A 16,719-nucleotide genomic window follows, 5' to 3' on the forward strand; every position below is an offset into this window, starting at 1 on the left:
TCTCTTTACTTTTTTCGGCCGCAACATCCCCGGACTTGACTAATAAATGCAAGAGCGCTCCAAAGTCGAAATGGCGGTAATGCCCCCCGCGAGGCTTATCGAAACGACAGCAAGGCCCCCTCTCATCTACCTGTCAACATCGTCGTCTCGGCAGGGGCGTCACTCCTCACGCTCATAAATATCGCCATCTCAGAACCACTTCTTGAAACTTGCTAACCCTCTCGCTGTCATCTCTCGTTTTGCCTTTTCCCTCCGCAAGTTCACTTTTTTCTCCTCCTCTCTAGCGGTCCAGATCCGGCATCGTCAATGGCCAAGCAACCCGTTCGCGTCCTCGTCACCGGCGCCGCAGGTACTGTCCGCATTCAGATCTGACAGTTCTTGATGCCCGGATCCTTGTTTTAATTGTGTCGTGGGTTTTTTCTGGAGTGTTTTGAGAAACTGAATCTGGGTCGTGGGTCTTTTGATGCGGCGATCTGTTGTCGTCGGTTGTTTGCGTGTCCTGTGAAGTGGGTACTGTGGATTTTTGCTGGGATGTTTTAGTTTCGTCAGTTCTTTGTGGGCTAGTGCTGTGTGCTGGGAATGATTTTACTTTGATCTGCGAAAGCAAGTGGTGCTTATGAAAGCAGGGATCGAGAGTAGAACAAGTTGAGTGATCCGTGCTCTGTTGGAGAAAGATGATCCATTTGGCTTGCTGGAATGGCATTATAGTAGTTCAGTGCTTCTTTTTGCTCTTTCCGCCATATTTCGAATAAGTTTGTTCTTTCCTATCAGAAGATTGGATCTTTAACTCTTTTACTGGTGCTGTGATATGCCACCTTGTCTGCAATCTGTGGTTTATGTTTGTTTATCGGTCTTTGGGATTCTTCAATTTATTGTACCGATTTACTTATTCATACTGTTATTGCTGTGTATTTCGATTCACTTGTCGACCGTGATATGTGGTTCTCATAAGAGACTTTCTTTGGCCATGTAGGGCAAATTGGATATGCCCTTGTGCCTATGATCGCTAGGGGAGTGATGCTGGGTCCTGACCAGCCTGTGATTTTGCACATGCTTGATATCCCACCTGCTGCAGAGGCTCTGAATGGTGTTAAGATGGAATTGATCGATGCCGCATTCCCTCTCCTTAAAGGTTTGTGTTGTGTATTTGATTTGGTAGTTACCATGTGGTATTTGATGATGACTAGCATGATGATCCATTGTTGTACTTAAATCAGGTGTGGTTGCTACAACGGACGTTGTTGAGGCATGCACAGGTGTTGGTGTTGCAGTCATGGTCGGTGGCTTCCCAAGGAAGGAGGGCATGGAAAGAAAGGATGTGATGACAAAAATGTTTCAATTTACAAAGTCCCAGGCTTCTGCTTTAGAAAAGCATGCAGCTGCCAATTGCAAGGTAAATGTTTTTTCAAAGGAAGGCGTAAGTTACAAGTGTCTTGACATTTGTCCATGCTGGTGAATTGGACCGCATGTCTATTTTAACTTAATTGAAGAAATTTCTAAAAGAATAGGACCCTGATTTGCTAATTTTCAGAATTTAAAAAACGTTATTTGATTTGGAAACTTATATGAATGACTTAGGTGAAATGCCAATTCATAGTGAAATCTTCTGCATGAAAAGTTGGTTGACTAGTTGGAAAATAGATTTAACACTGACGTCAATTTCATCAACAGTATCTTAGTTTTCATCTTTGGGTCAGAAATTACGGCAGTCGGAGTTCCAAATAGTTTGAGTACAAAAGCAACATAGATGCCACAATATTGCTAAAATATTGGGACACTATTATTTGAGACCCTATTTTAGTATTTTTATTTTCTAAAACTGAAGTTTATCATGTGTGACTAATTAAATTTGATCTTTTACAAAGTATCACCAGAAGATTATCTAAGGGCATTTCATTAATTACCTAACTGTATTTTATGTTTTCTTTCTTTTGTAGGTTTTGGTTGTTGCGAATCCTGCAAATACAAATGCCTTGATTCTAAAGGAGTTTGCACCATCCATCCCTGAGAAAAATATTAGCTGTCTAACCAGATTGGATCATAACAGGGCATTGGGTCAGATTTCTGAGAGGTTGAAAGTTCAAGTTTGTGATGTGAAAAATGCCATCATATGGGGAAATCATTCATCAAGTCAGTATCCTGATGTGAACCATGCAACTGTTAATACCCCATCTGGTGAAAAACCTGTACGTGAACTTGTCAAGGATGATGCATGGTGAGAAAAACTGTCTTTTGAGTTGATTGTAGTAGATTTAGTTGGTATTTTGGTGGAGTCTTCTGAATTTGATGTAAAAATATTTTGCTGAAGGTTGAATGGAGAATTCATTTCTACTGTCCAACAACGTGGCGCTGCAATTATTAAAGCTAGGAAGCTTTCAAGTGCACTTTCTGCTGCCAGTGCTGCTTGTGACCACATCCGTGACTGGGTTCTTGGAACTCCAGAGGTAATGGTGCCTTTCTCCTTTTCCTTTTCCTTTTCACACGATCTTGTTCAGCTATTAGTTCAGCTTGGATTTTCTAAATTTTTGTTCTTTGGACTGAACTTTTTCTTAGGGAACGTGGGTTTCCATGGGGGTGTATTCTGATGGCTCTTACAATGTGCCTGCTGGCCTCATCTACTCCTTCCCAGTAACTTGTCGCAATGGAGAGTGGACTATCGTGCAAGGTAAAGAAAATTGTATCTTTCATTCGAACCAATTACAATATTAATTATTTGCACTCTTTGATGGCAAATTCTGTCAAAAAAATCACGGTTAGCTCGAAATATTTATCTTGCATTTTGTCCTTCACAAGTCCTCTTGCATTGCAAGACTTGTCTTTTGTTTGTGAGCTACTTAGTTGTTTGTGATATTGCCATGACCATGTTGTGGTGTGTCCTTGATGTAGGTCTCCCAATTGATGAGTTCTCGCGGAAGAAGATGGATGCGACAGCAGAGGAACTTAGCGAGGAAAAGGCACTTGCATACTCTTGCCTCTCTTGAATGCCGTCATCGGTGGTCTAGCATCTTACAGTTTTGAATAATGCTGTTCTCATGATCTAGACTCTTATATTGACAGAGAGCTGCTTACATGGATTTCTAATTGTCTGTTTGGCTATTGGAAAGGAATCCTTCCTTATTGAGATATCCATAAAACGTATTGGTTTTGTATGTTAGTTATCTATATGACATCTTTTTATGCTTATCCGATGCACGAGCTTATTAATAGGCTAAAGCTTGGTTTTGGTTTTTGAGCTTTTATTTCTGTTTTTGTTTATGACCGTTGGGAGGATCACCGTACATGGTATACACTTATTGTATGGTAGGGCTTATGAACTTCTACGATACGCCTATTGTATGGTATGACTTTACGGTATGAAGTCGTACCTGAATACTAGGATGCCGTAAATTTGTAAAATTGGTCATGTCTCGTATGCAGCCACCCCTAGAATTATCTGGTTAGAGAACCACTTTTGCTGAGCAGGACCACCTAATTGCACATTATCAGATGATGTTTCGGAACATTGGATGCCCACTTTGATGCTTCCTGGTTACTTTGGGAGGATGGAGCACAGGGCAAAGGATTTGCCAAAACACAGGCATACTGAGTTTTCAACGTTGCGCAGGTGATGTAATAATGCTTCCAGCAATTTTGTTTTTTGAGCCCCATGATTACAACGTTAGTGAAAGAGGCCTCTCAAGCATAGGGACAAAGCCTACAAGCGTCTGGCTTATGTTTATACATACGGATAGGGTTACATTGATACGTTGAAAAAAAGTGTGCCGTGCGGCGATTATCGAGTTTCTTTGAGTCTAGACGGTTGTGGAACCCATACAGCAACCCATTTGCAACGTCCAACAATCACATTGGTGCTCATGGATGTATGCCCCTGCCCAAGTGCAGCATGGCCTGGAGCACGTGCGCATCATGCTGCAGACATAGGCTGGTGGGTTCGCTAACCTGGATCGTCTATTGATGGCTTGATCATTGGGAGCTACCAGTTTGCACGAGTCGGGTGTGAACATGAGCGAACATGATCTGTGTGATGTGCGACCCGCATCGATAATTCAAGTCGATCCGTCCATGCTGAACAGTCGTCTATCCACGGGCTCCTCCCCTCAGTGTGGACCCAAACTGTGCCAATTCCCACTGTCCTAGCAGCCGAAATTGTACATTCGGTGTAGTGCTTGTTCGCTCCGACTGAGAACCAGTACCCCTTGGTAATTTGGGTGACCCAAGAGCAGCAACTAATGCCCCGTCGGCATAGACGGACCCTTTCTCAATGCCATAGATTCATTCTCGTCGCCCTCGGTTGCCTTATCAAAACATGTCCGTTCAGTCCTCGCGTTTCATGTCTGATGCGAGTCTAAGGCCATAAAGCCTATGCCACCCCCAATACATCGAAATCAAGGGTCCACCGGTAATTTTCTAAGCATAAAGGCTCTAAAAAATCATTGACATGCAAAATATTTTAAAGGCATAGAACTTACATATCCACTCACCTTGATGATCTGACCATTAACTTTCTGTCACAAATTCCATCCAGAACCTACCGTTAGTTTGAGATGATTATCTTGCAGTTTTTCTCTCTAACACATGTTTTTGCATCGCAATATGATCTCCCACTCCAAGCTTTTATTGAAATTGTTTGTGAAAACTTTGCTTTGTTTTCAGTTCGTGGGATAGTTGGCCGTCTTGTGTTATGGTCGTAACCGTCTTGTTGTGGCCTTGATGCGGGTCTCCAGTTTGATGAATTCTCGCGGAAGTGGATGGATTCGACCATTGAAAAACTTAGTAAGTTTCGACCAAAAAAAGAAAAAAGAAAGAAGAGAACCTATTAAGGAAAATTCACTTCCGGACTCGTCTCTCTTGAATGCCACCTTCGGTCGTCTAGCAACGTTTTCTGCTCCATTCTCGAGATTTTCTCATGAAAGGGGTAGCTATTGCCTCATGATTTAGATTGTTGTAGCGACGGGAGAGCTGCTTCCATGGATGTCTATGTTTTATTTAGCTGTTGGAATGGAATTTTTCCTTATAGATATATATCCGTAAAATGCATTGGTTTCATGCGATAGTAATCCGTGAGATACTTAATTTTTCTTATCTGATGCTTGAGTTTATCAATGGGTATTTGGCTTCTTTTTCGGTTTTTGTGTTTTGCGTTCTATTTTTTCGAATGACCGAGGGGAGAACCGCCGGCCTTATCGCACGGTGCGATTGTACAAATTTCTATGACACGCTTATTGTATCGTAAGGCTTTCACTACAAAGGGTCGTGACTGAATATTAGAACGTGAAAGTTTGCAAAACTGGTTATATCACGTTGACAACCACTTGTAGATTAAATTGCTTAGCGAACAACTTTCATTAAGGCGTGGTTCATTTTATAGAAAATATTTTCTGAATTTTCTAGTGTTCGTTTCATGTAAAATGAACTAGTCATAAAAAAATATTTTTCACCAAAGAAAAAAGTCTTGTAAAAAAAGAGGAAAAATGTTTTCAACTTTTTAAATTAGGGAAAAAAATTTCCTTACTCATACTCTCTTGTCTCATACCTCACTAATCCCCTTCCTTCTTGTTTGCTTTTTTAATAATTCAAATTTTAAATTATTTTTCTTTTTTTTTCTTAATTATTTTTATTTTTATTTTATTTTATTTTTTCCCACCTTCTTCTTTGGCCGGTTGTCGCACGACTATGGCTGGTGATTGGCCACAAGCGAGCCTCGAGCTCACCGGCCTTGGGCGAGTTTGAGGCTTGCTATCACTGGCCTTGGGCCTCACTTGGCTCACCAATCTTTGGCGAGTAATGAGCTCAAGGCTTGCCGACCTCTAGGCTAGCCTTGGGCAAGCTTGAGACTTGCTACTGCTAGCCTTGAGCCTCGCTTGGCTCACCGATCTTTGGTGAGCAACGAGCTTGAGTAAGCTTAAGGCTTGTCGACCTCTGGTAAGCTCGAGCTTGCCGCTCGCCAAATCAGCGAACTAGGGGCAAGCACAAGCCTCTAGCTCCCCGATTTGGCGAGGCCAGAGGCCGATGAGCTTAAGGCTCACCCTTTCGCTGGCCACTTGTCGCTAGCCAGATTGGTGAGCGTGAGCCTTTGGCTCGTCGATCTAGCGAGGCCAAGGGCCAACAAGCTCGAGGCTCACCCTTGCACTCGCTGCTCACTGCTAGCCAAATCGGTGAGATAGGGACGAGTGCAAGCCAGTCGATCTAGCGAGGCCAAAGGTCTGCATGCTTGAGCTTGCCACTTGCTGCTTGCCAGCAGAAGCTGGCCTTTGGCTAGTCATCGGCCATCGCTATGGCCAGTGACTGACCAAGGAAAAAGAAGATAAAAAGGAAGAAAAGGAAAAGTAATTAAAAAAAAATATTTTTAAAAATAATTTAAAATTTGATTTAACAAAATAAAATAATAATAAAATCATTGAAAAAAAGTACATAGAGAAAAAGATTTTCCTTGTTAAATAGCGCAAAATACTTTTCACTTCATTTTCAGGTTTTAAACAACCACCATAAAATAATGACATTTTCTTGAAAAATGACTTTTGAAAGATATTTTCTTAAAATGCTGAAATGAATGGAGCTTAAGTAGGACTCTTATTTGCACTGAGGAGCTGTTTGCATGGGCAATCCGATACTGGCCGACTCTCAACTCTTCCCGGTTCACTTTGACAGGGTTGTGCGTGTCCAGTGCATATAAAGCTTATCCAGCAAACATGTTGGGATTGAGCACAGGGCATGGTTTCGCCGAAACACTCAGCGCATCGATGCACAAGTGATGTCGGAATGCTTCCAACAATTTTATTTATCAGAACCAATTCTTACAACTCTAGTCTGACCTCCCTCCATTATCAATGGTGAAAGAATAGAAGAATAGACTGTGGACGATAGAGTTTACGAGGTAGAAGATATTGATGCCACGGAGCATTCAATTGTAACGTAAGAGAATTTTCTCGGGTGTTAGGACCATGGGGCAACATTCCATCGTTAAAGCAATTAGAAAATCTGAAGATGAAATTGCGCTCTGATTGCTCAGAGATGCTGGTCGGAATAGGCCTATCTTGGTTATCACATACTTTGTTGTCGATAATCTAAATTCAAGAGAAAATGCTCTTACATTTTTTTTTCTATTTTTTTATATTTCGAAATGGAATGCATTGGGTTTTTTGCGATAAAAAAATTCAGTTACAAGGATATGTGATGTACTAGGTACCACGGCAGCAACGCAAATTAAGAAAATTCAATATGATCTTTTCATTTTAATAATCCATACTTGATATTGCAACTTTAAATTTTTCCATCATACAACCAGCCATGGCCAAGTTCACCTTACATTTTTACCAAAAAAACAAAAAACAAAAAAAACAAAAAAAGAATTGCTCACGAATCAATTTATACACCGCCCCGTTTACAAAAGATAAACTCATTTGAAACTTTCCCATGGTTATTTCCAACAAAATAAATACACAAAATTCTTTAAAAAATCATTGTTTCTGAAAAAGGCAGGCAATTCTTAAAATTTGACGGCACCAAAATAATTTGTATCGTTTCTTTCCCTTTTTCAATAAATGTGCCAGCCTATTTAATTGTGATAAAATTAATCCTTTCATGAATTTTAGCAAACCATATTATTTAAAAAAAAAAAAAGTTCCAAAAACAAAACGTCTTTGTTCACCCCGTCCTATTTTTCCATGTAACCTTTACCTTATGCGCACATGCCTGTATAACTTTGCCGACACCTGAAATTTCGCCGATGAATTGAATCCGCATTTTGTGATATGTGTATAAATAAATAAATAAATAAATAAATAAATAAATTATAAAGAAAATGATGGACGAATATATAAAAAAAAAAAAAACCACCGCAAAAAAGGCCTCAATCCGATTGGGCCTATTCCGTTCATCCGAGTAACTATGGCCGAAGCCCATCAATTTTGATCTAATTCGGCCCATCAGTTTGGCCAGTAAAACAAGTGGAGCCCATCCTCCATCCCCTTGTTGCTTCACTCCCTCTGGAACGACAGACGAACGCCCAAGGAACGACGCCCGCGAGCAAGAAATCCGCCGTCCGCCGGCCGGTCACTGGCCTTCGCCGACGACTGCCTTCCACCGTTTGTACACATCCGTCAAAGAAGCGAGAGCCGAAAAAATCTTCTGGATCGCAAATTCTCCGCTCGTCTTTGAGATTTTTCTCCGTTGTTCTGAAGGGTGTCCGGGGCATCATCCATCACCGCCCGTCTCCAAGTTTCTAAAGGCGCAGCAGTTGCTGCGCTCTGCAGCTTCGACCCACCGGCGACGAATTTCTTGGGATTTCCTGTTCTCAGTTCGATCGAGGGTGTTCCTGGTCATGGCATCTACCAGGTACGAGAGTTGATTCTCAATCTGATATGGGTAATCGAGTCCGAGAAATTTGGTCGAAGCGCATGTGAAATTCGTCTCTGGTTAAAGCTTTATCGGTGTTTCGAATGTGCATTGAGCCTGTAGCGATGACCTGATAGTGATTCTTGGCCTTTTACGTGAGCGGAAGTTCATTACTCGAAGTGCATGCCACTTATTCGATGAAATGTCTGAGTGAAATCGGAATGCATGTTCTCTGAAGGAAACAAGTTCAAGAAGGCATATGTTGATGTGATTTGTGTGAGATACGCAGATTCTTTAAATATAAACCCTGATTTGGATGCGCAATGAGGTACCTGATAGTCTTCCTGATCGTTCTCCATTCTGATTTTCTATCTCCCTTGTCGGATTCTGCTTTGAATTTAGTATGGCGAGAAACTGGGCAGAGCTCCCAGAAGAGTTGTTACAACTATGCTCCCAGCGCCTTTGTCCGAAGAACTTATTGGCGTTCCGAGCAGTGTGCCGCTCGTGGCAATCTGCTGCTGTCAAAGAGAGGAGTGACGTCCCGTGGTTGATGCTCACGAACAAAAGGGGGATGCCGTGGTGTGAGTTTTTCTGCCTCTCGTGTGAGCAGGTTCACAAAAAGCTCTTTCCAGAAGTGATGGCGAATGGATATATCTCTTCGCGAGGTTGGGTGTTGATGACCAGCAGACACGGGGAATTCCAAGTGCTAAAGAATCCCATGTCGTGTTACAGTCATATTATTAAGCTTCCCAATTGGAATAAGTTCCCCAACATCGAAGATTTGCCTTTCTTTTATGTTGGATTCATCCGTAAGTTCATCCTATCCGATAGCCCTACTACATCACCAGATTACAAGGTCATGGTCATCTATGACATTGGACAGTTAGGGCTTTGGAAACCCGGTGAAGAGGAGTGGACAGCGGTGAACGCCCCCCTGGATGAATTTTTCGATGTCATATATTATAAGGGGTCCTTTGTTGCTGTCGATTATGAGCAAAGGATATTGAGGTGCGATGTGGATGGACCAACTCCATTTGAGGCTCAAGTAGTTTTCCAGATGCCACAAAGACTCCAAGAATTTGAGCATGAGTATCCCTCAGGATCCCTTTGGGATTTGGATCAAGTGTATCTAGTGCAATCAACGACAGGATCTCTGTTGTTTGTGTCACAATGGGAGCAACTAAGATCTACCATAACCTTTCGATTCCGTGTTCTCGAGATTGACCTGGATACTCAAACGTGCACAGAAGTTGAGAACTTGGAGAACACCTCCCTCTTCTTGGGCCACAATTCTTCTTTCTCTTTGGAGGTCGATGAAGATCATCTCATCAAGCCGAATTGTATTTATTTTACTTACTTTCGTCTCTCATTGTCCCAGTCTAGTGACACAGGCATGGGAATATACCACCTCAAAGATGGTACAGTCGAGCTGCATTTCAAGGGGAAGTCTTCTCCTTCACTTTGGATCGAACCATGCTTTTAAGCCGTAGCTTAAATGTTTGGCTTGTTATCACTGATGAATTGAGCAGATTAGTGGAATGACAAGCTCTTTAGATGCCCGGTTGATACAGAAAGTTAGCAATTCATTTTATAAGCATGAAATTGTTAGGTCATTGGAGGTAAAATTATACTGAAATCTGAATTTGTGCTTTCGATGCTTCGAATTTTACACCTGGTAATGTCGTTTGGGTGTTTGCTATCTATTGTTTTATCTCTTCTGCTGCCTTGCATGATATATCGTGTCTGTTCTACACAAGAACAAAATCGAGTGAAGGCAAAACATAGGGTTTGAACTTTGAACGAGGAAAAACAATGAAGGGTCGAAAATATATTGACTTATTTAACTGCATTATCTGTATCTCTACACTACACGTTTGAAGCGACATACATTTTCGAGTAAACAATGAAAAGCAAATCATTATGGACAGTGAAATTAGTAAATATCGATGGTGTCAATAAGGATCTCGCCAATGATTAATTGCAATATTTTTATATTTGATTTGATGAGGATTTTGTGTTTCGATTCTTTTTATATAAGCTAAGTTCTAGCTGTTAAGTGTAGATATCCAAGGATCTGTTGAGGCTTCCTCCACCAATTGAGCTGCAACCATGAACACAGGTTAGGGCATCCGAGATTGGCCCTCGGATGCTTAAGTCGTAGTTTGGAGGACGGTGGAAACCTATGAAGCTTAGATTGAGGCAAAGAGTTCTTGCCTGTCAGGTGAGGATCGATAGATGATGATTGAACTGTAAGCATCAATTGGTTATAACAAATGGCAATATATCACGACAACTATAATATGTCTCGACATGTGATGGTCACACTGTCCACAAGGCTAATAGATGCATAGTCTTTTAATAATTCCTCCAAAGCGATAGCTTAAGTGAAGGTCTTGTCGATATACTCCCTGCCAAGTAGACCGGTCTTGACTCAAAACCCGAGTTGCATCCTTTCTTAGTCATTTCTATCGAGTAGGATTACTCTCATCAGATGGGATCACTATAGACACTTGACGGTCTAGTGGCTTGCCAAATCCATCATTATTAGAAACAATCAACAGTCATTCATTGATGACAATAGAGTGAAGTACGAGAGAGAGAGAGTAAAAAACATGGACGATGGATTGGCAACAACAAATCTTGTTGATTAATATTGGTTATAGTTAGAATGGTCATATAGTATCTTATATAACTAAAAACAACATAACTTACAGATTGCTCTCTACCTTATATGAGCATTAGCAGCAAGGGATGAAAACTGCTCTCTCCACCAGCTAAACTTATTCGATCGCAATAGAAACTCTAAAACCCAAAAGCTTCTCCTCTTCATTGTCCTCGCTTACAGGAAACACAAACTGCAGTTACGGAAATCGCAATGCACAGATGCTCTCACAGATTTTGTACTTAAATCGAGGAATAGCAGGTTAATGCTAGATACCTTTTTGGTAGATCTAGAATTTTCTCGAAAAGAAAAGGAGTGCAAAGCACATGAGAATGAGTGTGCTCTCCACTTATTATGACACTAATTATGCGGAAATAGCTACTTGTGCACGAGAGTCTTACGTTTGATGGAGAGCCTCTGATCATTTTGTTGCTGCACCACAAACATGAGAATGCAAGGGACCTTCTAGTCACCTCTCTGTCATGAAAGCAACCAAATTAGGTGTTTACATAAGGCAATGTACATGAAAGTCAACTGCTTTGTCTTATGTACCTAATGTCTAGATTATTCTTTAGGTACAAAATTGTCAATTGCATCTCTCTAGCACTTGCCTGTCATCTTTTTGTTAATAGAACAAAAGGGGAGAAAGTGCAACGGAACAGATTATGTAGAAGTCTTCTGCAAAATCCCTTCACTTAGCTGACACATACAAGGAAGTAATAAAACGAAGGAACTCACCTAAAAGTAGTAAGTCCCATTAATTTGCATACTCATTTGAAGTGTGTAACCTATATAAGTTTTGTAAAGTACCCAACCACACCGATGCATGCCAAATCCTGCACATCGGTAAGGACTAAAAAAATAAAATCTTAATTCTCAAACTAGTGGTAAAATTGAAGCAACGTTTACACAAGAAGAATCTTGAAAACGAGTCCTCTTTATAACTTGGTTCACGAGCAGATGCAAGACAAACAAACAAATTTGCTTCATCGATTATTACAATAACCACTAAGGGTACGTTTGGCAACTTGCCAAACAGTAAAAATTTCTATTATTTTGTTCTTAGGAGTAGATTTGGAATAAAAATCTGTTTGGCAAATTTTTTATTCTTGAGAAGAAATTTGTTCCCAGGAATATATCTCAAATAGAATTGAGAAGTAAAAAAGGTTGATTATTTGTTTCTGTGAACAATTCTAGAACCAATCCAATCCATTTTTTCTCTTCTTTTATTCTTGTTCTTCTTCCTTCTCTCTTCTTCTTTCATTGATGCCGTTGTTGTTGGCATTGCCACCATTGTCCACTGCTATTGATTGTCAGTGACCAGTTGGGCGAGGTCTAGCGAGCTTGCCGGTGGCCAGGCGAGCCTCGCCCGGGCATCGCTTGGCCAACAGTGAGCCTCGCTTGGCTATGCAAGGCTCGACCTCATCTAGATCTGGCGAGGCTTAGCTCACCTAGCCGCCAATGGGGTTCGACCTCGTCGGGCCATCACGAAGTTGGCGTTGCTTAGCCAAGGCAAGGTCGACCTCACGATGGCCCTTGCCAACAATTGGGTGAGCTCGGCCTTACTAGATTTGGGTAAGGCCACTTGCCTAGCCAAGGCTCGGGCGACGAGGTGCGGCCTCGCTGAGGGCTACAACACTCCGATAAGGTTGGCGGCCCTCGTCTAGTAGGTTGAGGCCAGCAACCGGCCAAAGCTTGAAGAAGAAGAAGGGAAAGAAAATAAAAAGAAAAGAAGAAGAAAAGGAAAACAAAAGAGGAAAAAGTGATAAAATTATTAAGAAATTAAAAGAAAATGGTTTTAAGTAAAGATGTTGAGGACGATGCCAAACGTAATTCTATTCCGAAAATAAAAATTTTAGATAATTACCAAACGCTTTAAAATGTTTAGAAATTGTTCTCGAGAGTAGAATAAAAAAGAATCATTTTAAAAAGAAATTGTTCTCGGAAGCAGAATGGTTACCAAACGCACCCCAAATTACGGTTAAGGACTTCACTTTCATGGTACTCACCAGTCACAATGATAGGTGGGTTATCCAAAGCGAGTCAATCAAGCATAATGATTTGCAAGGAATAACAAACTTGTAAATGACATAACTTGTTTCAGTTTCTGCTTATAAATCCACAACCAACCTTCAAGAGATATCTGTAGTAGCTAGTTTATGTTAAAGCCTTTCAACTCGATCCTATGGAAAAAGGAAAAAGAAAAGGTAAAAAAAGAAAAAAAGAAAAACAAAAAACAAAAGGGAGTCAGAAGTTGTCACTGAATTTTGAATTGACTCATCATTGCCAAATTATAAATACAGCTTTTACAAGTAAATTTCAAATCAGTGTGTTTGCATCAACAAAAAATTGTTAAAGGAGACGATCGGAAAACTATCGCCTGTACTCATATCATAATGATGAAAGAATGGAAAAACCTCTAAGAACTACAACTCATATCATCAAAAGATGATCCTTAATAGCATAAATACACCTTTTAACTAGATGTCCACCCACAGCATACACTGTAAATGAGAGCTTACAAACATTTGATGCTGATAAACTGACAATATGAGAAAATAGAGAGTTACTGCATTGGTCAAACTTAGGAAGTAAAGCATACCTTGAATGATTTGGAACGATGAATGGAGGGATTTTTCTGTACGGACAGGGAATAAGACTTCTCAGCTTCATCAAACTGTTCCACTGCCATGAGAGCATGGCCTTGACAAATATAAAGCTAGAGGAAGGAAAGAACATTGGCTTTAGAATTATAACATGAGAAATTCTCACTGATATAGGGATCTCTCTTCCCTCTCTATTTCTGGTCCAAAACCACCGATGAGAGCAAGTACCCAGGTCTCTAATACCTAAAACACAAAATTCGGTGATCTTAAGGTTATATATTGATGGAGTATTGCATTTTAAAGAAAGAGAATTCTCCCATTTCTTGAGATCATGGGCACGGTGCAATGGTAAAGGTTTTAGAAAATCTGAAGAAGAGACTACGTTCTGATTGCTCGAGAAGTAGGTCAGACCCTTTACTACTTAACACAATGTAGACGTTAAAATCATGTGCCCACAGTAAATTACTCCAATCTCGTTACCTAAACAGCCCTTGGCCCGTCTCCTTCCCCTTTTTCTCCCTATCAGTGAAGTCAGAAGGGACTACAAGTTCAGTTTTTAGATTTATTCCTGAGGTCAAGCTGTTGACGCTTCTTTTGCATCTTAAAGAGTCCCGCTAGAGTTGCCCATTCCCAACCTCGCAACAGATCTGAACAAAACATAAACCTCTAACTGATAATTCTTCAAGAACCCAACTATAATTACACATCCCCAACCTCACAATAGACCTGAACGAAAGTTAAACCTCTAATTCATAAATCTTCAGACCTGAACGGAGCTCAAACCTCTAATTCATAAATCTTCAAGAGTGGCGCTATAGTTTCACCTTCCCACCTTTTCAGCAATAGCTTGGTTTATATAATCAAAATGAAATGTTAACATGAATCTCTTATTCATCCACAAAGGCACCATGTTTAGCGCAAACTCATTCACATCATTAGCAAAATCAACACTAACACCTTGTCAACTACAGTAAAGGGGATAAACTCTCATCTTGGAATAATTGTTACGTAGTGGCGACAAACCTAGAAAGTTCACCATCAAACTAGGGCAGTGCGTAGAAAATAGGAAGAAGGGCACCTAGAGTTGGCATGAAAGGACAATTAAGTGTTAAAAGTTATGAAAGTGATACCTAAATGTCATTTTTTTTTAAAAAAAAAATGGGACACCTGAGTATCAAATCTGAGGAAGGTGGCCGGAAATCCTACGTGACAATTTTTTAATAATATAACTCACTTACGTGGCACACTGGAAAGTTGAGCCAGCAATGAGTCACCAAAACGACATCGTCTTGTCTTTTTTTTTTTTTTTTTTTAAATTTCAATATAAATATTTGATGGGGTTGGGCCTTGGCTAGGGCCGGCGACCCAATTGACCGACGGCGAGGGCCTATGAGCCTTAGCCGGATTTGGGGGAGGACTGCGACCCTTGCCCTAGATTTGGGTGACAGCTCACAGGCCCTCGTCGTCAATCGACCGAGGTCATTGGGCCTTGACCAGAGGGCTCGCAGGCTCTCGCTGTCGATCGATTGGGATCACCAGCCCCTAGCCAAAGCTCGCCGACCCTAGCCGATCCTTCATCCGCCATCGTCGACCCTTCCTAGCAAAGGTGGGGGCCCTCGCTGCCCGCAACCTCCATCTTCCTCTTTTTTTTTTTTTTTTTTCTTTTAATAATATAAATTTGGTTTTAAATTTTATTTAATTAATATTAACATTAATTATATATCCATTTTGGTAGCAAAACGACGTCGTTTTTGCATTTGTCTAGCCACATCAATGTGCAAAATGACACTGTTTTGCACTTATATCATCGGAATATTGCCACGTCAATATTTTGGCAAGATTTTCTTGACTTAACTGATCAATTTTGCTTCGATTTTGGCATTTAAGTATCCATCCGTGCTAAGTTTTGACGCTTTATGTGTTCTTTTCCCGTAGAAAATATCTCAACCTCAGACAATAGGAATTGATGGACCAACCTATCTTTACACATGGCATTGATCCCACCTTGTGGCCTCATTGCTATAAGTTTATAACCCGCATAACAAAGGAATAATCGTTCTCCAAAAAAAAAAAAAACAAAGGAATAACCGTCTTTACCGTTCCTCCATCTGCTCCAAAGGATCAGCTGCGGTCTACTCAATCATTTGAAAAAAGGACCATCAATGCACTCATTCTCTGATCTCTATCAGCAAATGCTCCAAAATAAGCAAAACCAACCCAATTCATCCACCAGTTAACCTGTGACATACGACCGTTCCCATAAGACTGAGCACACACAACAACGAATTACAGCCAAACACGCGTCAACCAGAACCTACTTGAGACCATGGCATCGGAGAAACGCCCCCTTTCCAGTTCGCTCTCGGCTCTCTTCCTCAGCACGAGTGCCTCTAGGCTTCCCAATATGTCGTTGTTGGCGTCACAGAAGATCCCCGGTGCCATGGTGGCTGACGGTGACGCACTTGGGCAGGAGGGCAGGGTTGGGACCAGAGTCGCACTGGCCCAAGCAACCGTGGGTCTTGACGGCGATGCCAAGCGGGGCGAGGCCGGAGAGGGCCTCCAGGGTTAAGGTGAGCTCCATCATATCCTCCTCCAGGCAACGATAGTGGTGTCACAGTCGTTCCTAGCCTAAGTCAACGCATTTTCCTAAATCATATGCTGTTTCCTTGACCTCGGCAGGGTCAGCATTTGGAAATACTTTATACAGTTGACTTTTTAATATTTTGACAGCAGCGAATGATACGAATAACTTATATATACATGTATATAATGATAGGACAAAAATTCCCTTACCTTTATTTTCTAAAAAGGTGAGAACGAGCTGCCAATGCCGATAACTCTCTTTGGACAAAATCAAAAAGTCCCGCGCCCATTACGAAATGTCGGATTGAACAATAGTTATCAGGTACCACTCGTGGCCTAAAGAAACAAGATTGGCCAGCCTTTACCGTAGGGACACTAATATGCTAACTGCAGATTCCTCAATACTAAGTATGCAGTAACTAAGTAATGCAGCATGATCGTTTAGAGGTTTGTCCACGATGCGAATCGCACTTATGACTTTGTCAAAAACAGGTGACTCTTTTATGACTAAATCAACCACCTTAGAGGTGACTT

The 16,719-nt window shown here is 41.1% G+C and overlaps 2 protein-coding genes across 2 annotated transcripts; both read left to right on the top strand.

Moving 5' to 3' along the window:
• The first annotated feature begins 185 nt into the window (after positions 1-185).
• On the top strand, positions 186-3,223 carry LOC104414491 (malate dehydrogenase). Its single transcript, XM_010025632.3, has 7 exons — positions 186-349; positions 974-1,132; positions 1,218-1,393; positions 1,938-2,215; positions 2,309-2,444; positions 2,554-2,665; positions 2,887-3,223. Exons 1-7 carry the CDS (start codon positions 307-309, stop codon positions 2,979-2,981), a joined length of 999 nt encoding a protein of 332 aa, XP_010023934.2. The 5' UTR covers positions 186-306; the 3' UTR covers positions 2,982-3,223.
• A 4,765-nt stretch (positions 3,224-7,988) lies between these two features.
• On the top strand, positions 7,989-10,033 carry LOC104414492 (F-box/kelch-repeat protein At1g57790). The gene is made up of 2 exons (XM_010025633.3): positions 7,989-8,334; positions 8,737-10,033. The coding sequence occupies exons 1-2, from the start codon at positions 8,321-8,323 to the stop codon at positions 9,815-9,817; spliced, it is 1,095 nt and encodes a 364-aa protein (XP_010023935.2). The 5' UTR covers positions 7,989-8,320; the 3' UTR covers positions 9,818-10,033.
• Positions 10,034-16,719: the final 6,686 nt, after the last annotated feature.

The sequence above is a fragment of the Eucalyptus grandis genome, chromosome 8 (genome assembly GCF_016545825.1).
Source record: "Eucalyptus grandis isolate ANBG69807.140 chromosome 8, ASM1654582v1, whole genome shotgun sequence".
NCBI lineage: Eukaryota > Viridiplantae > Streptophyta > Magnoliopsida > Myrtales > Myrtaceae > Eucalyptus > Eucalyptus grandis.

What these genes read in the sequence shown, in the direction of transcription:
- LOC104414491 (XM_010025632.3), top strand. Translation starts at nt 307, where the DNA reads ATGGCCAAGCAACCCGTTCGCGTCCTCGTCACCGGCGCCGCAG. An exon ending in CCTCGTCACCGGCGCCGCAG is followed by an intron (nt 350 to 973) that starts GTACTGTCCGCA and finishes TTGGCCATGTAG; the next exon opens with GGCAAATTGGATATGCCCTT. An exon ending in CTTGTCAAGGATGATGCATG is followed by an intron (nt 2,216 to 2,308) that starts GTGAGAAAAACT and finishes ATTTTGCTGAAG; the next exon opens with GTTGAATGGAGAATTCATTT.